Source organism: Leguminivora glycinivorella, chromosome 15, assembly GCF_023078275.1.
Source record: "Leguminivora glycinivorella isolate SPB_JAAS2020 chromosome 15, LegGlyc_1.1, whole genome shotgun sequence".
NCBI classification, from domain to species: Eukaryota; Metazoa; Arthropoda; class Insecta; order Lepidoptera; family Tortricidae; genus Leguminivora; species Leguminivora glycinivorella.
This window is the reverse complement of record NC_062985.1, coordinates 11,927,510-11,949,993: the sequence shown is the minus strand read 5'-3', so window position 1 is coordinate 11,949,993 and position 22,484 is coordinate 11,927,510. Positions and strand designations below refer to the sequence as shown.

Here is a 22,484-nt window from a genome sequence, read left to right as displayed (position 1 = left end):
GACATAAGGTTTACCAATAGACAGCTATGTCAATGTAAAGCACTTTAACCTGTGTCACAGTAAACTTCAAATTGGAGAGGTGACTCAGTAAGCAAATTTAAACCTAAAATTCAAAATGACAAGGTTGTAATTAGGTACGAGTTCAATTTGTTATGACTTATGATAAACTTTAAAATTAAACTGACGCACAACGTCTATCTCGTAGCGGAAAAAATAATCGTCCAAGTAACCAGCCAGTATTAATACCCTTAAATACTGAAAAAGGTATACAACCTCTAACAATATGATATGCACAATGTTGTATTACAAATTTGTAGAATGGGCACGTAAACAATAACTAATAATACAAATTAAAACAAAAAATATTACCCCCATCAAGATATAGCTCAATCGATTCTACTCTCGATTCTAAACAAACAGTTTTCAGGTTTTTAGTGTTAAGTGAAACACGGTGTATATGTACCTAGAAAACATCATCATCTTCCTTGCGTTATCCCGGCATTTGCCACGGCTCATGGGAGCCTGCGGTCCACTTTGACAACTACTCCCAAGATTTGGCGTAGGCACTAGTTTTTACGAAAGTGACTGCCATCTGACCTTTCAACCCAAAGGGTAAACTAGACCTTATTGGAATAAGTCCGGTTTCCTCACGATGTTTTCCTTCACCGAAAAGAACCTAGAAAACATATCATATACAAAATGAAATAAAACTAAGAAAACGGATTATATTCATTATACGCGATATAATCTGATTCCATAAATTTATTTCATGAGTAACTATCGCGGTGACAGAAGACAATATTATATACACAATTTATTATATTATAAAAGTTTTTTAATTTATTTCTTCCAAGGCTACAAGTACACACGTTTTAATAAAAAAAACTGTGATAAGTTTAATAATTAAACTAAAAGGTCAAGTATTTATGCACAAAATCATGTATGCAAATATGTAATACTAGCTTTTACCCGCGGCTTCGCCCGCGTAATAAAAATATTCTTATTGAAACGTTTACAAAAAATAAGATTTTCATTTGGATCCGTAGGTTTTTTTGTAGGTACATCTGTCCGCGATTATTTCGATTAAGGTAAAGCGGGGCAATTGTCGACTGGAGGGCCATTGTAACTGATCTGATATGGTGGTGTTTTTACGCAAGTATCAATAATGGTTAGTCCGCAACGCTACTGACGGCGTGGCGGTACCGCCCATGAATGCTATCCCTTTCGCTCTAGCCGCACGTAGGGTTGGTTCGAAGAGGATCGCACGCTATGTCTGTACCGCAGGCTACAATCGTTATGCTTCTGGTTATAGTGTGCGTCTGCACACAGGCGCACGCCAGCGCCGCCGGCGTCGAAATGCGAGCAAGCAGATTTTTTGAAAGCGCTCTTAACAAGTTCGACTTGTTGCGGTTTATCCGTTTGAATCAGCCAAACGTATGTTTAAAACAATATGTGTCAGGTTGTTTTTATAAAATCAACTTGTTGATTCAAATATATTGCCGATTCAAATGACAAGTAGCTTGTTGTTTGAACCAAAGAGCACGTAGGCGCTATTTTAACCAAAAAACTTGTTGAACGAACATGAAAATTGGTTGTATTTTCTCTCAGTGTAGAAAGCATAAAAGTAGTATGTAGCGTTCTTACATGACAATATAATGGGTAGGTACTTTTCAAATCACATTTATGTCCGAACGGATTTACGGTTTTAGTAGCTTTTAGCATAAACATTAGGTTAAATCATTGAGGATCGAGTATTACAGAAAGTTACTGTCAAAGTAATATGTGTAATCACAGTGCATAGACTGCCATATCTTGCTTGCTATGTGTTAAAATGTCAAATATTAATATTAGCGCCATCTAGCCGAGCGTTCCCCAAAGGTGTAACGCCATCTAGGCCAACGTACCTTTTTCTCTATGGCTTGGAGGTACGTTTTTTTCTTAGACTTTATCCGTCTATACGGAGTTATATATGTCTTTGGTTAAATATAAAAAGTCCAAAAAAGGAAGGAAGGCTCTAAAAAAGAGCGAAACCCTTCGAAACGGGCAAAATTATATAGAGGGAAATTTTAATTTAATTGAATTTTTAATAGGGTTTAATTTCGGTACACTGTACGGAACAAATTAATCGCTCTTTTATTTTTATAAAAGTTTAAGACTTCACCGAAATGGAGATTCGACTCTAAATATATATTAATTGGTATTAATAAAACAAAAATGTTACGTATGTACTACAGTCGTTCATAAATATCTGTACATTTTTTCAGCTTAACTCGTAGCAATAAGGTGAAAAAATGTACACATATTTATGAACTCGTCTGTATTAGTGTAATCTCTAACAGGAACATCTAAATACTACAAATTATGTCTTATAATTTACATACATATTATCCAGTTGAGACTTAGTCCGTTAGTACATTCTGCCGCCGCCGAGGCTTGTAATCCCTTGATCCAGTAGTTAAATCAACTGCCTGCATATTACAGCACTTATAGCGCCGACGTGAAATGGTTGACGGTCTATGTCAATGAATAGCTAGCGGTATCACAGAATAAATAATAGCACTAACATATAGAAAGGACACTTCATACTAAATGGAAATTTGACAGAAGCTCAGGGTCGTATCGTCTCTCCCTTTAGGGTTGTCAAAAATCAATTAATTACTTTATCTGTGTTGGTGCGCTAAGGAACGTTGAGTTGTACCAACCCTAATAATTGCTACGAAGCAATACGAGCCGTACAGAGGTGGGATCGCCCGATCAAGATAACGCCCGACGTTTTATATCAAACTAGCCGAGGCGATATTTTTAAGCCCCAACGCAAAAACGACGGGGTGTTATTAACCCCCGACGCAAAACGACGGGGTGTTATATGTTTGACGTGTCTGTCTGTGTGTTTCTGTCTGTCTGTCTGTCTGTCTATTTGTCTGTCTGTCTGTTGTGTCTGTCTGTGGCATCGTAGCTCCCGAACGGATGAACCGATTTGGATTTAGTTTTTTTTGTCTGAAAGCTGAGTAAGTAGGGAGTGTTCTTAGCCATGTTTCATGAAAATCGATCTACTATATCGCGGTCGGGGGCTTCTTCAAAATTTTAATTATGTGGTTAGGTTATGTCATCATGAATGTCAAATATGCTTGTGCCGTTTCGTTCGTTGATCGGAGCGCGCCGATTTCGTTCAATCGCTCCCACGAACTAGTTCGCTCTTTTAGGTCTTTGCTCATTTAGTTCAGTCAGACCAGCGACCACTACGGTCGGAAAGATCAGAACGAATGGGACCGACTAGTGTCAAAATTATACGAATATTTCCACAGACAATAACAATTCCGGGCCGAAAGGTTGTAAGTAACCGAAGCTTAAAATACGAAAACTTGACGTTTTTGTGTCGCTTTGCGAAATACCTCGCTCCCGGTCGGCGCCGTCACATACTCTTTCTTGATCCAAACCGCTCGCGCTCGTCGATCCTATACTGAACTAAATGAGCAAAGACCGATTCACAGAGCACGGAAAGATTCAGTTCATTTCGGTCATTGATGGGATTTTATTCCTAACAGTTCATAGTTCGTGAACGACATGTAATAATGTAATTACTATAAAAATGTAATTACTATAATAATAAAATTACTATAATAGTACATTACATCAGAGGCCGGGAAAATGAGGATTTCCGGCCAAGTGGGTATATACGGCCGAGCGAGCGTGCGAGCGAGGCCGGATCGGGATACGAGGCCGGGAATCCGTTTTCACGCCGAGGCATGTATAGTGCTTTTCTCAAACATACAATGAAATAAAAAAAAAATGCTCTAAAGGACAATATTTTATAAAAAAAAGTTACTTTGCAGGCCTAGGCCTAAAAAATAATATGAAATCCCTTTACAGTCCTCTCGAGTTGTTGCGCCCAAAAAGCGATACTTCCCAGCCCATTTTAAGGAACGTAAAGACAATATTTCATTGCATGTTTGAGAAAAAATATTTACAATTCCTCACTTTGTTCTTTTCATGTCGCTTTGTCGCTGCTATCGATAGATTAGATCCTCTTCGATTCTGACGTATGAAGTGAAGTATCATTTAATTTGTTTTCTATAGGTACCTGACGAAAATTTCTCAATTTAACAACAGTTTTTAGGGTTCCGTAGTCAACTAGGAACCCTTATAGTTTCGCCATGTCTGTCTGTCCGTCCGTCCGTCCGTCCGCGGATAATCTCAGTAACCGTTAGCACTAGAAAGCTGAAATTTAGTACCAATATGTATATCAATCACGCCAACAAAGTGCAAAAATAAAAAATGGAAAAAAATGTTTTATTAGGGTACCCCCCCTACATGTAAAGTGGGGGCTGATATTTTTTTTCATTCCAACCCCAACGTGTGATATATCGTTGGATAGGTATTTAAAAATGAATAAGGGTTTACTAAGATCGTTTTTTAATAATATTAATATTTTCGGAAATAATTGCTCCTAAAGGAAAAAAAAGTGCGTCCCCCCCCCCTCTAACTTTTGAACCATAAGTTTAAAAAATATGAAAAAAATCACAAATGTAGAACTTTATAAAAACTTTCTAGGAAAATTATTTTGAACTTGATAGGATCAGTAGTTTTTGAGAAAAATACGGAAAACTACGGAACCCTTCACTGCGCGTGGCCCGACACGCTCTTGGCCGGTTTTGAAGTCATGATAATGTCGTATTTGTGTTTAGGTATTCTTAGTTAAGGCTAGCGACCGATCCCGGCTTTGCACGGAGAGTAAAGCATACGAATGGTTATAATAAGTTAACCTTAAAAGATAGACTATTATGTCTTTAGACTTTGTGCCTTGGACGATTATGTCTTCGAGTAGTTTTTGAATTAATAGCGAACATACACACAATCAGACACACAGACAGACAGACGCGGCAGGGGACTTTGTTTTATAAAGCATAGTGATAGTGAAATTATTTTGAAGTATTTACGATCAGCAAGCCGAACAATCTAAGACAGGTTAGACAAATCAGAACCTAAACTTAGGTAAATATAGACTAACCGCTCGGCGCTGCAATCTCTCTAGGTAATGAATACTTTATTCTTACATTAAAGCAAACGGCAAACAGAGCGATTGCAGTTGCACGACTTTTGATGTTCTCTAGTTAACAAAGATATAATTATATGTATAGTCAACCAATTTGAATCATATGCCACTCTAGAACCCTGTCTTATTGACACCGTGCAGTGTTGGCTATAAAAGTCACGTTTGACGTTGACCGTGAAAAGGTTCTACAGTGGCCCAGGATTAAAATTGGTTGACTGTACCTATATAACTCCGTAATAACCCCAGCCGTATGTTTGAATCGCGATAAGGGCATTTGTTTGATGAGCGCAGATATTTGTTCCTGAATCGTGGTTGTTTTCTATGTAATCAAGTATTAATATTTATAAGGTACAGCGGGACAAACCTCGACGGGGGGGCAAATGTAACTGGTCCATTTTTTCCATGTTTTACAATGTTTGAATTATAAAATGGACCGGTTATGGGAGGCGTGTCCAGTGGATACATGTAGAACTCAACATCATAGTGTAATAATGAAAAAAATGGACTAGTTACAATTGCCCCCCAGTCGAGATTTTCCCCGCTGTACCTTACACATAGTTCAAATATCGTTGCTTGGGTTCCCACAATACAAGCCCTCTCAATATTACAAATTTAAAAATGTAAGAACCAAATAAAAATGTAGATATGTACCTCGGAAACATCAAGAACGAAATATTGCTCATTTTGATCGCGTCGCACATTTGCCGACATAATTAGTTGAAAATTATTAACTGAGGTTCGAAAATTCTTAATCCTGTTTCAAAAATTGGCAGTGAATAAGCTGTCACTACAAAATAGGCTACTTGTCTCCTAGTCAAATCAGCTTCTTTTTAAAAACTGTCAAAACGAATTTGAATGACTTGCTAATATGGAATTTATATGAAATCGAATTGAGTGACGTCACGGTCAACTCAGTTACTTTATATATTTCTAGTATTTCGACCTGACTTATTAAATAGAGATTGGATTTAAAAATAACTTCTGTCGATGTTTTTCTTATAATTATCTGATGCTTTATTTCGTGCATGGTATAATAGTATTTTATGCAACTGGTGGTTAAAAGAGGTCAAAAAAGGTGAGTGGCGTGGGTAACAATTTGAGGCGAAGCCGAAAATTGTTAATAAAGACGCCACGAGCATTTTTTGACTCAGTTAAACACCGTTGCATACAATACTTTTTCTACGACCAAGCACTTATTTTGAAAGAAAATTATAAATTCAACAAATACCTACTTTCAGTCATCTTAGTTATCTAGGTGGACCGCCTACCATTTTGAATATGCAGTTTGAGTGCAAACATGAAAATAAAACTGTCTATGGTATGGTTCTTTGAAGCCTGGCCACTAAGACGAATCGAGCCGAGTTGAATCGAGTTCTATACATTTGAATGCGATTCGACGCGTCGCCAATGAACGCAGCAGAAAACGAAGGAGTCTCGACTCTGCGAATTGGTTTGTTAAGTTGGTAGCAATGTATTTACTGAACTGTAAAACAGCTATATCGTGCGACTGCTACTAAATGTTTTCAGGGTATAGACTAGATAGACTTGTCCTGACATCTTTTATGTAGGGTTTTAAAGTTCTATGCACGACCTTGTAACTCACGAATAACAGTACGGGAGTAGAAAAAATATTTTATTTTAACTACAGTCAAGTTCCCTATTTACATAGACAATAAGTATCCGTTACTCTATTCTCTTTTCTAGTTAGATAAAAGACGTAGAAGATACAAATCACGCGATACCGCACCAGTCTGGGAAATTACATTTCAGTCTGACTTTTTTTCAACTCCGCTGGTTTTAAATTAAACTTTAACTTTGTCTACGAAGTCAACGAAAAAATAACTCAAAAGTTTTCTTACGTTTTGTACACAATGCCTGTCACTGGAAAGAATCCACGGAGGACGTTGCTGTTTTAAAACATAGTTAAAAAGAAAAAGACTCTATTCAAATGTATATAAATAAATAAACTGCTGCTGAGACTGCTGCAACAGATCGCTGAGGCCCACGGTATATTTATTTGCGTTCGTTATTTTTTTAATTAGATGAATAAATATATTTTCACCACACCAACTAATAAAGGCTTACTTTGTCATGGTCGTCTTTTCCCAGCCCGGCAAGGGGGAAAGTATGGGAAAGCACCAGACAATAAATTTACACAAAATGAGTCTTAAAACTTTGGCGGATCGTCCGCCACGAAAAAGAAGCAAAAAAGTACTTAATAAGGTGCACTACGATTTCCTCAAGATTTCAGGTCTCTAATTGGGTGGAAAGAAAACGGTTAGATTGTGACACACTATTTTATTGTCTAACGGACACAAAGCAAGTTATAGCCAGTAAATCATTATTCTAAGCTTAAGCTAGCACCTTAATATGTATTGCCAGACGGTAGAGCTGGGCCGTGCAATAGTTCAATTCTAAATGATTTACAAGCGTTCCTAAGTTCTGTTAGTCCCTAGTTATCAGTGCCAACATAGATAATAGGAATTCTTCTGAACTAAACTAAGTAATCTTGCCTTCCAGGAAGAAAGAAAATGACACCAACCTTCAAGCCAGAAGTTACCGCTAATACAATGTGTAAGCCCTCCTTCTGCGAGCTGAAGCTGGTCGCCCCAGGCGCTGTGACACAATGAAGCACCACCGCAACCGTCGCATCAGCAAGTTGAGAGCATCTTCTCCACCTGGAATAGGCTCGACCCCGGAAACAAGCTATCGCACCATTCGACGCTTGTGGTAAAATTTGAGTTGCCGGACAAACCGGCCCCTTTATAAAGAAGACATTACTTGAATGTCTGTATAACCAGTATAACCTGGAGTAGGCCTAAACACAGATTTAGTTGTAATTGTAATTGTAAATATAGTTTTAATTTTCCAGTCAGCTGAAAAGGAAAACAAGACATCATTAGAAAAGTGAATGTGGTCTAACCTATTAAATGTGGACAATTACTATTCTGATTTCCTTACCAGCTGGAACTTGAGAGAGCTCATTTTCTCAGCTCTGACGACCCTTCCCTCCACATAGTCCACCAGAAGACTGGAAATAGACACACGTGGTCAAATTAAACTGAGGCAAGGATCAATAATGTGATCAACCTGATACACCCATAATATTCTACTTACAATTCATGGTGGGAAAATATTCCTCCAGAATGCCCTTAGGCTACACAAGGATTGACCGCCAGCACTCCATCAATCTGATCACTTTTTGGATCGAAGATGAAACTCGATAAATAAAAGCAGGCACTGGAGGCCTGAACAGGACCGGAGACAGCTAGCAAGTGCAGGAAATGATCTCAGGAGCCCTAACGACCTTAAGAGGCTTGGGGATAACATCTAAAATGACCACCTCAGCAGTCCTCTGCAGAAATAAATTTCAACCAACTGAAAATCCTAGTGCACAAAATTCCATATAATTTTCCAACAATAAAGTGACTATTTTCTGATTTATTAATTACATTTAAATTGTTAATTCTAAATAATTAAATATTCTGAAAATTGTGCATATTTGTATTCTGGCAACACCCTTTGTTGACAGCTGATTCTGATTGGATAATCGAACTGTCATCCAGTATCGATCCAGTTGCTAGATCACATAAAGGCTTTGCTATGCGCAAAAAGTAATTACGTTCGGGACAAATTTAAAACTGCCGTTGTTAAATTGTTAAGCTAAAATGTGCAATGTCACAATACCCCTCTCCCTGCTGTAGCGTTTTACCAAGGGTAAAACGCTCGCTGTCCTCAGCGACTAAACTAACAATGTGTCACAAAAGAAATGAAAAAATAAGAAAAACAACGAACACACCTCGACCATACCGAGTATGGGAGAAACACACAAAAGTAAACCTGTGATGCCGCAGGTTACGAAATATTGCCAAAAGAAATGCCAAAACTTACAACCTCACAAAACCATACCAAAAAAACCCATCCCTCTAAAACATCCTTAAATTTTGAATTTTATATTATTTCGAACCCACGCAACACTAAAACCAGTGTGGCATCCGAACCATTCGGAAAATTCCCCACTGCCAAATGAACCAACAAACCAGTAACCATCCCTTGGTTTTACCAGCACAACTTCACAGTTGCGCTGGAAAAACGCAAAACCAACCGCCAGGACCGATGATCAGCATTCTTAAAACATCTCCGCTAGACCGGGCAACATAAAATCAAAAAAAAATGATTCCCACTTCCAAGTTTACACGTCATAAACTTGAGAAGCTCATAATTCAATTCCAAATAAAATTCCAATCCGAAAATAATTATAAATCCATAATCAAAAATAAACGTGACAGTTTACTAACAAAAAACCCATTTCCGACATGTGGTTGAATTGGAAACATTGTGCTGTTTCCAATTCTTCCGTAAACGTAACAAAAAAACCATAACAAACTGTCACGCACCTTCGAGTTGGTGCAACAAAAGACTCCCACCCAACTCTCCAGATCACAAAATCCTACACAACTCTGAGGTTGCAACATGCCCGAGACCTCCACCGTTTGGTTGAGACTCACCAAAAAATATGTATCGCACGCCAGGCATGATTGGCGGCGATACCCCAAAAACCCGTGCGCCACCCCACCGCCTCCATGGCATGGGAAAATCCACACAGAACACACAATGTACCCACCAGCGAGTACCCGATCGACACCACAAAAGGCAAGAACCCGGTACGGAGCGCATCCAAAAGGGGATGCAAGAAGTAGACAGTGCAACCGCGCCCTGCCATACCTCACCACTCCTGGGTGTGGACCTCCTGTCGACCCCAAAATCGCGCCAACACGACGCTCGGGTGTGGTAAGCACCCGCAAAAAAAAACTCCATCCGAAAAAACAGGCCGTATCAAGGATCGCTCAAACTAAAAACAACGAGCCAGATTGTGTCGCCCCTTTCATACTTCACGCATTTCAGAGAACTGTTCCAGGAACCCTTTCATCCCTCACACAAAACAAAATAGTAGTGAAAACAGACTTTGCTGTTCACCACGTTCCATACATAAAGTCGTGATTGAATATTTTCACCACAATATTCAACACTTCAAACGAAACAACCAAAGAGTGACACGATATGGCGTAAGCGAGGGCGTTAACTCTGGCGGCAAGGTGAAAGCAAAAAAAATAACCCGGACCTTGCGTCCAGAGAGAACCTCTACCTCCTAACTTACCCAAAACAATCTCTAAATCCTTGAATACACCACAAAACCAAATCCAAGTTTTCACAAAAAACCGACGCCCTTAAACGAATCTGCACGTTGCGATACGTTTAAGTTTAAAACTGGCGCTAAAAAACACGTCGTAACCTAAAAGAAATCCAATCATAAAACCGAACTACCAACATTACAAAACGAGCGTTTATTTGACCGCTCAAGTTACGACTCAAACTTGGAACAAAAAACACGCATCCGAACGTACCCATCGTTGAACTTATTTTGTCTGTGGTCTGTGCCTTTAAAAAAAACTAAATGTCAACAAAATATTCATCGTTACCTACAAAATTCTAATATCTGCTGCTTTTATTGCTACAAATTAATAAAACAACACTTAATTCAACTACAAAATCATGGAAAACTAACATAAGTGTGATAAACATTCGATAATCTAAAGGAATGACTAAAATTTATTCAGAAATGCTAACTAGAATGCAAATAATTCTACTACTAACAGCAGGTAAATATCTCGAATAATAAGGAAAGGGAGTTGTCCTTTATCCTCCTCTTTTCCCTCACACTCCAAATTAAATGACAAACAGCAAAAAATTGTCTTCTAAACATTCTATTTAAATGACTTAAACATGTACATTATTGTTACTAAATTCCATTGAATTTGTTTCAGATTATTAGCAACTGTCTAAATCTTAAGAAATATACACCATAAAATCAACTAGGCACCTAGCAACAGCTATAACTAGACCACAGACTACCGAAATGTCTACTAAAGAAACCCAATACATGTACATCAGAGGAACTCGGGTACTGATAATGTGCTGAAAAGCACAACTCCCAACTGAAACCTTCCATTTGCATGGAGAACAACACAATCCACTTCGCCGGCAACCAACAACAATGCAGCTGCCGGACACTCAAAAATTCAAGCCGTTCCTGCACTTCCAACCATTACCGGTGTCGTCCCCGACTGAATTCACCTGTATAAGTTCAACGGGCACAAAAGTGAAATTGCCACTGAAGACGCCATTGTATAAGTTCAAAACTCAAAATATTAAGTATGTTGGCAACTGACTTACAATAAATATTTATTCTTACAATGATATACCAAGTGTTTTATTTGCTTTCAAGCTTTTCAGATAAATGTAAGTATATTTCCTTTCTTAAATGATTTGCATCAAGTGCAGTGAAAATAAACTGAAATGTACTCACATTTCACTTTATTTTACTCATTAGTGAGCAAACAATTTTCAATTGTATGAAGTAAAAATTTCTAATACAAATGTTCCTGTTTCAATGTATGTATGTAAACACTCTTAAATTGCAAAACGTTCCAAAACTAAATGGTAAGTATCTGTTCAAAAGAATATTAAATTTGTTCACACAATTTTTAAACTTCTGAATTGTTAAGTTACACAAATATACACTGTAATTTACTCAATTTTAGTTGATAATTTAAAAGGTATCTAGTATGGCTTTAATAATGAAAATTTTGATTTAAACCACTCACAATGTCAGTTACCCCTATGTATACAATGCCTTTAAATGGAAAACTCAAAAGCTTCCAACAACTTGCCCTTAACTCAATGTCAAAAAGTTACAACTCAATGGTGATACTCTCAAAATATAATACTCAAATGTTACTTCAAAATTCCAGGTCAAACAGCAAAATGACTCCTAAAAGAATGTTTTTTTAAATATTCTACACAATAGTCTAGGTCACAGCCTTTAAATTACTAAATACATGCCACAAAAAGTAACTAAATAGTGCTTATTAGTTTGACACCTTACTTCCTAAAGAAATGTCAGCACAAAATCAAAACTCCAACAGAAGGTTCAAGCATGTGAATAACTCTAAGCTTTGCAAGCCAATATCAAGTTTGTGCAGCAAAAATGGGCAAAATAACATGTAAGCAAGCTGAAGCTGCACCCAAGTGATAATGAAATGCGCACAATCAAGACACAAGTTCAAAATGAAACTCAAACGTAAGTATGAACACAACTTTCACTATTTCTATGTATGGCACTGAAATTTTCTGAATTCCTGAGGAAAATCTAAGCTTTTCTAAACCTGGGCGCCAATGTCATGGTCGTCTATTCCCAGCCCGGCAAGGGGGAAAGTATGGGAAAGCACCAGACAATAAATTTACACAAAATGAGTCTTAAAACTTTGGCGGATCGTCCGCCACGAAAAAGAAGCAAAAAAGTACTTAATAAGGTGCACTACGATTTCCTCAAGATTTCAGGTCTCTAATTGGGTGGAAAGAAAACGGTTAGATTGTGACACACTATTTTATTGTCTAACGGACACAAAGCAAGTTATAGCCAGTAAATCATTATTCTAAGCTTAAGCTAGCACCTTAATATGTATTGCCAGACGGTAGAGCTGGGCCGTGCAATAGTTCAATTCTAAATGATTTACAAGCGTTCCTAAGTTCTGTTAGTCCCTAGTTATCAGTGCCAACATAGATAATAGGAATTCTTCTTAACTAAACTAAGTAATCTTGCCTTCCAGGAAGAAAGAAAATGACACCAACCTTCAAGCCAGAAGTTACCGCTAATACAATGTGTAAGCCCTCCTTCTGCGAGCTGAAGCTGGTCGCCCCAGGCGCTGTGACACAATGAAGCACCACCGCAACCGTCGCATCAGCAAGTTGAGAGCATCTTCTCCACCTGGAATAGGCTCGACCCCGGAAACAAGCTATCGCACCATTCGACGCTTGTGGTAAAATTTGAGTTGCCGGACAAACCGGCCCCCTTTATAAAGAAGACATTACTTGAATGTCTGTATAACCAGTATAACCTGGAGTAGGCCTAAACACAGATTTAGTTGTAATTGTAATTGTAAATATAGTTTTAATTTTCCAGTCAGCTGAAAAGGAAAACAAGACATCATTAGAAAAGTGAATGTGGTCTAACCTATTAAATGTGGACAATTACTATTCTGATTTCCTTACCAGCTGGAACTTGAGAGAGCTCATTTTCTCAGCTCTGACGACCCTTCCCTCCACATAGTCCACCAGAAGACTGGAAATAGACACACGTGGTCAAATTAAACTGAGGCAAGGATCAATAATGTGATCAACCTGATACACCCATAATATTCTACTTACAATTCATGGTGGGAAAATATTCCTCCAGAATGCCCTTAGGCTACACAAGGATTGACCGCCAGCACTCCATCAATCTGATCACTTTTTGGATCGAAGATGAAACTCGATAAATAAAAGCAGGCACTGGAGGCCTGAACAGGACCGGAGACAGCTAGCAAGTGCAGGAAATGATCTCAGGAGCCCTAACGACCTTGAGAGGCTTGGGGATAACATCTAAAATGACCACCTCAGCAGTCCTCTGCAGAAATAAATTTCAACCAACTGAAAATCCTAGTGCACAAAATTCCATATAATTTTCCAACAATAAAGTGACTATTTTCTGATTTATTAATTACATTTAAATTGTTAATTCTAAATAATTAAATATTCTGAAAATTGTGCATATTTGTATTCTGGCAACACCCTTTGTTGACAGCTGATTCTGATTGGATAATCGAACTGTCATCCAGTATCGATCCAGTTGCTAGATCACATAAAGGCTTTGCTATGCGCAAAAAGTAATTACGTTCGGGACAAATTTAAAACTGCCGTTGTTAAATTGTTAAGCTAAAATGTGCAATGTCACAACTTTGCTATTCGAAAACAGATAGCAAAATTGCATTTTATTCACAAGAGTGCAAAGTAATTTCATGTAAATTTTAACTTGATGTCTTAAGCTGGCTTGTAGAATTTATCTATAAATGATGATTTTGAACCATAAAAATCTAATAAATTGATGGATTTGATTTAATTTGATGTTTTATAGTCAGTATTTTGTTCGTGTTGGTGTGGTGAAAAATTTTGTGTTTCACTCGGTGGCAAAGTTTGTTTAACCTTCGTGCCTTGAAACCCTCGCAACGCTCAAGATTCCACTTTTTGAACCACTCGCTGCGCTCGCGGTTCAATATTGGAATCTTTCGCTTGCTCGGGTATCAATATTGGCACGTGCGGTTAAACAACCACTTTGCCCCCTTGTAAAACAAATAACTATATCATCATGCGTGAAATGTCATGTTCTCTAAATTATTTTTCTCACTGCACCCACATTCGCGAATTTCTGTTTTGATCTGTGGTTGACTGGAAGAGAATGCCTTAATTTTTTTTTATACTACGTCGGTGGCAAACAAGTATACGGCCCGCCTGATGTAAAGCGGTCACCGTAACCTATGGACGCCTGCAACTCAAACAGTGTCACATGCGCGTTGCCACCCCATTAGAAACTTGTACATTCCCTTTTGCTGTGTTAAGTACACAGCAAAAAGGAGTGTACAAGTTCCAAGGAGGGTTCGGGTTGCCGACGACTCAAAGGACAATAAACGGAACAAGTTAGTTCCGTAAGTCCTCCCGTCATCAGCACACCGCACCCTCGTTGAGCTCTGGCAGCCTTACTCACCGACAGGAACACAACACTATGAGTAGGGTCTAGTGCTATTTGGCTGCGGTCTTCTGTAAGGCGGAGGTACTACCCCAGTTGGGCTCTGCTCTAGATTCGAGCGAGACGATATCCGCTGTGCGGTGCCCTACCACACAGAGCGGAATATCATTCGCTATGTCCTACCTCCTACTAAAGACTTAATGCATTAAGTCCGCCATTTGTACTTTTTTACTGAGCAATAAAACTTTAAATAAATAAAAAAATAAATAACTAAATAAATATATGGTGTTGTTGTTATATTATAACTATCACGTAGTGCTGTTTACTTTCAATTTTCACTTTTACTTTCAATTTCCGCCTCAGAATGATGATCTAACGTCATTTAAACCGCAAGGGAGTAACATACTTAAGTGTTGTCTGCCCTAATAACCAAGTGCAGGGCCGCAGGTGAAGTTCTAATCAGCCATGTTTACATTAAACCGTCGACTCGAAGTTGGTGTTAGCTTTGAGATTACCACGGCGCCTGTCGCATCGGGATTCACTTCATTTTAAATGTCTGTGTGTTCACTTCATTTCATTAGTAAGCTTTTATGGCATCTTCTGAGAACAAATTTCTATGAAGGACACTTCATTCTGCAGCTTATCATATCTAATTTAATTAGACTTGGAGCCTTTCCACTGTAAGGTATACAGGGAAGTATAACAAGATGTCAGTACACCCTGTTATATACTTCCCTTTTAACAATTTTTATGTTTGTCATAAAGTTTTTATAATAAACTTATTTCGCGTCCACGATGCTCGGAAAACTCGGAACGCAAAACGCCCATTACAATCAGTTACCGGACGGTAATTTTCTTTTCTACCTTCACATGTGACATCTGTAATACATACGGTAAGGTAAGAAGTACGCCCGTAGCCGCAACGACAACGCCGCACGCCCGATCACCGTACGCCGCTCAGGTAATACTCTGTGACTAGTGACTACACACACACAACACACTGGAGGCAGCGCATACGGCGAGCACGACCGCAGCGACACCTAGTGTCGCGCGCACGGTCTCTGTACGACACTCTGTGAGAGTACACACACACCACACTACATCTTACCTGTAACACGAGCAGCACAGTCAGGAACAGCACAGTGGCGGCAACGCACACGGCGAGCACGCCCGCAGCGACACCTAGTGTCGCGCGCGCGGTCTCTGTACGACACTCTGTGAGAGTACACACACACCACACTACAGTACATCTTACCTGTAACACGAGCAGTACGGTCAGGAACAGCACAGTGGCGGCAGCGCACACGGCGAGCACGCCCGCAGCGACACCTAGTGTCGCGCGCACGGTCTCTGTACGACACTCTGTGAGAGTACACACACACCACACTACATCTTACCTGTAACACGAGCAGCACAGTCAGGAACAGCACAGTGGCGGCAACGCACACGGCGAGCACGCCCGCAGCGACACCTAGTGTCGCGCGCGCGGTCTCTGTACGACACTCTGTGAGAGTACACACACACTACACTACAGTACATCTTACCTGTAACACGAGCAGTACGGTCAGGAACAGCACAGTGGCGGCAGCGCACACGGCGAGCACGCCCGCAGCGACACCTAGTGTCGCGCGCACGGTCTCTGTACGACACTCTGTGAGAGTACACACACACCACACTACATCTTACCTGTAACACGAGCAGCACAGTCAGGAACAGCACAGTGGCGGCGGCGCACACGGCGAGCACGACCGCAGCGACACCTAGTGTCGCGCGCACGGTCTCTGTAAGATACTCTGTGAGAGTACACACACACCACACTACATCTTACCTGTAACACGAGCAGCACGGTCAGGAACAGCACAGTGGCGGCAGCGCACACGGCGAGCACGCCCGCAGCGACACCTAGTGTCGCGCGCACGGTCTCTGTACGACACTCTGTGAGAGTACACACACACCACACTACAGTACATCTTACCTGTAACACGAGCAGTACGGTCAGGAACAGCACAGTGGCGGCAGCGCACACGGCCAGCGCGACCGCAGCGACACCTAGTGTCGCGCGCACGGTCTCTGTACGACATTCTGTGAGAGTGCACACACACCACACTACATCTTACCTGTAACACGAGCAGCACGGTCAAGAACAGCACAGTGGCGGCAGCGCACACGGCGAGCACGACCGCAGCGACACCTGGTGTCGCGCGCACGGTCTCTGTACGCAGCGCGCCGTACTCGGCGATCCGTCGCTTGCCCGCCACGGATGAGTTTATGCACTCCCCTGTGAACAAACAACAATAATTATTTAATGTGACACGACTTTTAATAAGTCACCTTAGTGATACTTAGGTAAAATATGATTTTGAGAATCGCCCACAATCATTCAATTACATACAATTATTTGTGTTGTTATTTGAAATTTAAGAATTTAGGGACATTGTGGTTACTTTGAACAAGGGGAAAAATACAAAATATAACACACTACAATTATTGACGATCCATCGCAAACAGATAAAAGACTTTAAGTGTTGCTAAAGTATAAATAAATTAGCGAGAGCATTACAAATTGGCAGGTTTAATAAATTATTATTTAAATTACATGTGCAAAATTACTTAGGTATTTATCTTCAAAAGAAGTCGATACTTATAATACCGAATTTGCGAAACATAAAGGGAAATAATATTTGTCAAATAACACGTTTCCCTTGCAATGCAAATTGAAACTCAAGTTTCATCGTGGGCGTGATCAATATTGATTGCTTACGTTCATTTACTCTTTTAAACTCGTATATTACTTTTCGTTCAAATTTAAAATCAATTTAGTAAACCTTTGAGATCGGTTTTACATTAACTGTCCGGCCTTGATGTGATTGACTTTTACCTATGTTGTAGAGTAGTCAAAAATAAGTAAAATAACCGACACGTATGTTTAGAGCAGCATACTTAACAAATAAAAAGTACACCTTTATCAAGAAATGTGAGTGTGTTTAGTAAAACGTCCAACTGTGTCAATTACCATTAAGGCGAGATTTACTTGTATCTTTATATGAATAAACTGACAAACGGGCAATTTATAGCAATCGACAAAGTTTTCCCGTGCACACACACAAATACCTTTCACACTTAATTGAAATGTGAGTATCGCATGAAAATTCGTTCAATAAATGAATAAATTTCGGGGGACGCCTTACACAGATCAATCTAGCCACAAAGCAAAGCTTGTAGGTACTATGGGTGCTAGACGAAATTTAATATAATGGAGTGGACATACAGTAAGCGGGGGGGGGGGACTTTGTTATAAAGTGTAGTGATTGTAGAGTCCCATCACTATGGTCACACCTCGGACACTGGCGATCAAATCTATGAAAGAGGCCCGCGTTCCTAGCACACATTCTAAGCTCGTGTAGGTGAACGCGTACCATGCTTGTATGAGTGAGATATGACAGGTCGATTGTACGCGTTATTGACAGGCGGTAACTGTCAGGTAACCGAGAGGGGTTGGGCGGCACTTTCAGCGTGGAGCGGGAGTGGCCATACTGTACGATAGTACTATACATTATACTGTGCTATGGTAATGGGACATCAGTATTTTGACAGATAGAATTTGGTCCAAGAAAAAATGGAGGATCTTGTCATCATTAATTGCATTAGTTAAATCTGAAATAATCTGAATATTGATGTTAACTATAAAGGTTTATGAATAAAGACAAATCTGATTTAAACAGAGTGTTTTACAGTTATAATGACTGTTACAGTGATTCTCTCAAATATCAGGCACAGTTTATGTATTTAGTCATCAGGCACAGTATGTAATTTAAAAAAGTTTTCTGCGCAACAGTGTTGAATTGGTTCATTAAGTTGACATTGAATTTCCGATTCAGAGCCGGGAGTAAAAAACGGCGTCCAGTATTACTGATTAATTTGCATACTTGCATCATGCCCCATCGCTCGAAAAGTCAATTTAAAGAGTCGGTAATTGTTTTCATACGCCGGCCGAGGAGACAGGACATGATATTGCCATTAAGCTAATTAACAGCACAATTGATTTCCCACACAGTAATTTACGTACAGGCAAAGGAACTTTTTTTTTCTATGTAACAGCAAATGCGAAAGTATAATTGTGTCGCTTAACTTCAAAAGTGGGTAAATCCATTCTGCTATAAGGTTGATTATATAAAAAATATAATATGATCTTAAAGATAATCAACCTTATAGTAGAATGGATTTACCCACTTTTGAAGTTAAGCGACACAATTAAACTAAGCGTTTGCCCGCGGCTGCGCTCGTGTTAAATTCGAAAATTGCTGAATGCTCCATATAATCGCTATGCAGGCAATTCGTCTTTGGAACGATCTCCCTCTCGCAATACGACAAGCACAGAGCAAGTTTTCCTTCAAACGTCAATTACGTAAACACTTCTCGCAGGTACACCAACGTTGTTAGACAGTAATGGTTAAATGGGTACTATATATATGTATATATATGTATATTATATATTTTAGTTAGTTTATGTATGTATATGATTGTACTTATTTATGTATGTATATTGATGATGCATATAGTATTTAGATAGTGACTTATATCTATTTAAATTTCTGTTTTATTTTCCGCACCAATTGTAAGTTTCTGTTTGGTCCAATGGTTGACTGGTAGAGAATGCCTTAAGGCATTAAGTTCGCCATTTGTACTTTATGTTGTGCAATAAAGGTTAAATAAATAAATAAATAAATAAATATAAACTTCCACCCCCTATTTTAGGGAAGTGGGGGATTAGAAAGATACAAAAAGTAGCCTATGCCACTGTCCATCCCTTCAACTATCTCCACTTAAAAAAATCACGTCAATACGTCGCTCCGTTTTGCCGTGAAAGACGGACAAAGAAACAGACACACACACACTTTCCCATTTATAATATTAGTTTTTGCGGCAAACCAAAAGACTGTTCCAATATGTATATCTAGAGTTATAGACGTTCAAATACTTACATAAATATACGGGTGTACTCACGTTAATATAGAATTATCGTGATTGGCGACATGTTTTGAGTCATATGAAGGCTAGCCGCCACGAGAACATGCCTGATGAGATGACGAGTTCAATAAAATGAAAAAAAAAAAAAGAATTCTAAATAGTACATTAAGACACAAGTGCGGAAAAGAAGAAATTTCTTCTTCACACGTGTGTCCTACGACGTTTTTCAGTACATAATTATGGCCCATAGAAGTTTCAACCTGACAAGAAATGAACTAAGTACTTTACGAACTACAAACAAGTACTTTTAAAACCACTCTGTACCTGTGTGAACTGCAAAATACGTTATTTTCCAAAAACTTATCTTCAAATACACCGTACAAAACAAATCGCCAGGATAGTTTCATCGTATTCCATTTACTCGTAAAGTCAAAGCTCATTAGAGAGATGAAAGCCATCTGTGCGCTCATAAAACGTTCTATCCTTTTTATAATTACTTAGGTGCTTTTTCATGTAGGTAGCGTACAATTTTAAATTCGTATTTGTATTCGTTTATTCGTTTTTAATATTCCGTATTTGCAGATCGAATATGATGTTTTAAAATTGTTATTTAAAAGTTCTTTTAGTAACTGATGAATACCTACATTAACCAACTATAGTTTGTATCTTTATTAGGTAAGTATGTGCATAAATGTAAACAATGACTTTGTACTCGTACCTACTACGGAATACGGTACGGAATAGAAAAGTCTTATTATTTGCTCTTATGCCTTTGTGAAGCATATTTTATAAGAAACGTTTGTATCATCTAAAAAAGTCGATTGTATTTTACAGTAACGCACCTTGGATTCAAGTTTCTGTGTCTTTGAGGCTTACAGCCTGACATTATACAACCATATAATCTAAGTGAAACGGATTAAATTTGCCTATTTGATCTATCTGTAGCTCCAATACCTACTAAGCTTGTCCTTAGAGATCAAACCTATTAACGCGAGCATTCAAGATCTAAGATCTTCTAGATCAGATATCAATTAGGCTTCGTATCTCATCCTGCTTTTGTGCCGTCACAAAGAAATTATGTACCTGTGTCAGGGTGGCAGTGACAGCAGTCGACTGCCGTCGTGTTGGCGGCGGTGCCTCGGTCCGCGCAGCACGTCACACATTGGTTGTTGAGCCTGCAATACACATAATGGTTAAAATAGTAGAAGTGGGATTGGTCAGATGGTCCGCGAGTGAAGACAAAAGGGCCAAAAAGCGTTCGCAAATGTTGGATATCTTTCTATTTTACACCAATTGAGATATATCTAAAGTGACAGGCACAATTGGTTTTAATTTACGATGATTGATTTTCATAATATCAAAAGTGTAAAGCCTGTGATTGTCCATTATTTCTTCTAAATCCCGCAACTAGACAGTTCGCCTTCCCAAACGAGAAAGCGTAATACTAGAGGAGGCATGCTTAACACATTCAGTAACTGAAGTATCCTCACCTGTCGAGCCGCAGCGGCCTAGAACACACCGTGCAACTGTCCCGGACCAGAACAAGTTCTGCAGCTGGAGTCGCACGCTTTACACAATCCACTGCTAGCATCGTAGTACTATCCTAGACACTCCATACACGTCCCGCCTTCCCGAGAGAGGAAGTGTAATACTACAAGAAGCATTCTAAAGACATGCGGTAACTGCGAAAGATCCTCACCTGTCGAGCCGCAGCGGCCTATAGCAAGCCGTGCAAAACTGTCCAGGGCCAGAACAAGTTCTGCAACTAGAATCGGACGCTTTACACAATCCACTGCTGGCATCATAGTACTGGGAGCCGAGACATTTCATACACATCCCGCTTTCCCAATAGAAGCGTAATACCCCAAGAAGCATTCTAAAAACATGCAGTAACTGAAAGATCCTCACCTGTCGAGCCTCAGCGGCCTAGAGCAAGCCGTACAACTAAACTGTCCCGGGCCAGAGCAAGTTCTGCAGCTGGAGTCGCACGCTTTACACAATCCACTGCTGGCATCGTAGTACTGGGAGCCGAGACATTCCATACACAGCCCGCCGTCGAGCATGAAGCGGGGCGGACAGGATTTGCAGTGAAGGGGCCCGGAACCGTCACATTCCCGGCAGTAGTGGTGGCAGCGACGGCAGCCGTCTGGAGTCTGGTAGAAACCTGGACAGGCGATTATGAAAGTTAATACAAACTGCATGTTGTCAACACCATGTGATTGTTTGTACAACGCTGTAAATTAAGTACCTTCATTTTAGATCCAAGAATTTATTTCTCCAAAGTTATTTGCGGTGATTAGTATTTTGTGGCTGGTGTTTACATCTTGCGCTTTTAAAGTGCCTTAAAGTTACTGAAACGTCGGTCAGAAGCAGAACCTTTAGTAAGTGCAAAAGAAAGATCCCTTCCATCCAGGACCCTTATATGGACGCCTAATAATGAAAACCAGAGCTGGAATTCCTGTAGGTGCCCTGTGCTCCCGAGAGTCTAAAGCCCTGACTGACTGGGATCGCCTCTCCCTAACAGCTCGCTGCATGTTCCCTTTTATTTTTGACAACATACCCTGAGGGCACTCGGGATGGCACTCTCCAGCCGCCAGCCGCCATCCCGTAGGGCACGAAGCGCACTGGTCTCGACGCGGCCCGATGCATGTCCGACAAGACAGGTAGCACTTAGTACAGGTCCCGCGATCCGCATAGTACCTGAATAAAACGAAAATACAACTAAGAAAAGGCTAGCTTAAGAATCTGGGAAATTGTCGAAGTATTAAATTAATCCGCCTTGAAAATATTTGCCTATCTTAAAATTTCAACGAAAATAAAATATTAAAAGTACCGTTAAAA

The 22,484-nt window shown here is 39.7% G+C and overlaps 1 protein-coding gene across 4 annotated transcripts in view; it reads right to left on the bottom strand.

The window, feature by feature from the left end:
- The window catches only part of LOC125233857 (furin-like protease 2), a 432,277-nt gene that overhangs the window by 3,869 nt on the left and 405,924 nt on the right, over positions 1-22,484 (bottom strand). For 3 of the 4 annotated variants that reach the window (XM_048139994.1, XM_048139998.1, XM_048139995.1), the window contains exons 10-13: positions 22,204-22,343; positions 21,552-21,807; positions 20,727-20,818; positions 16,793-16,953 (exon numbers count right to left, since the gene is read on the bottom strand). In XM_048139994.1, the coding sequence (XP_047995951.1) occupies positions 16,793-16,953; positions 20,727-20,818; positions 21,552-21,807; positions 22,204-22,343 (649 nt within the window). Of the gene's footprint in view, positions 1-16,361; positions 16,436-16,792; positions 16,954-20,726; positions 20,819-21,551; positions 21,808-22,203; positions 22,344-22,484 lie in introns of all 4 variants that reach the window. The other variant, XM_048139997.1, reaches the window with a different exon arrangement.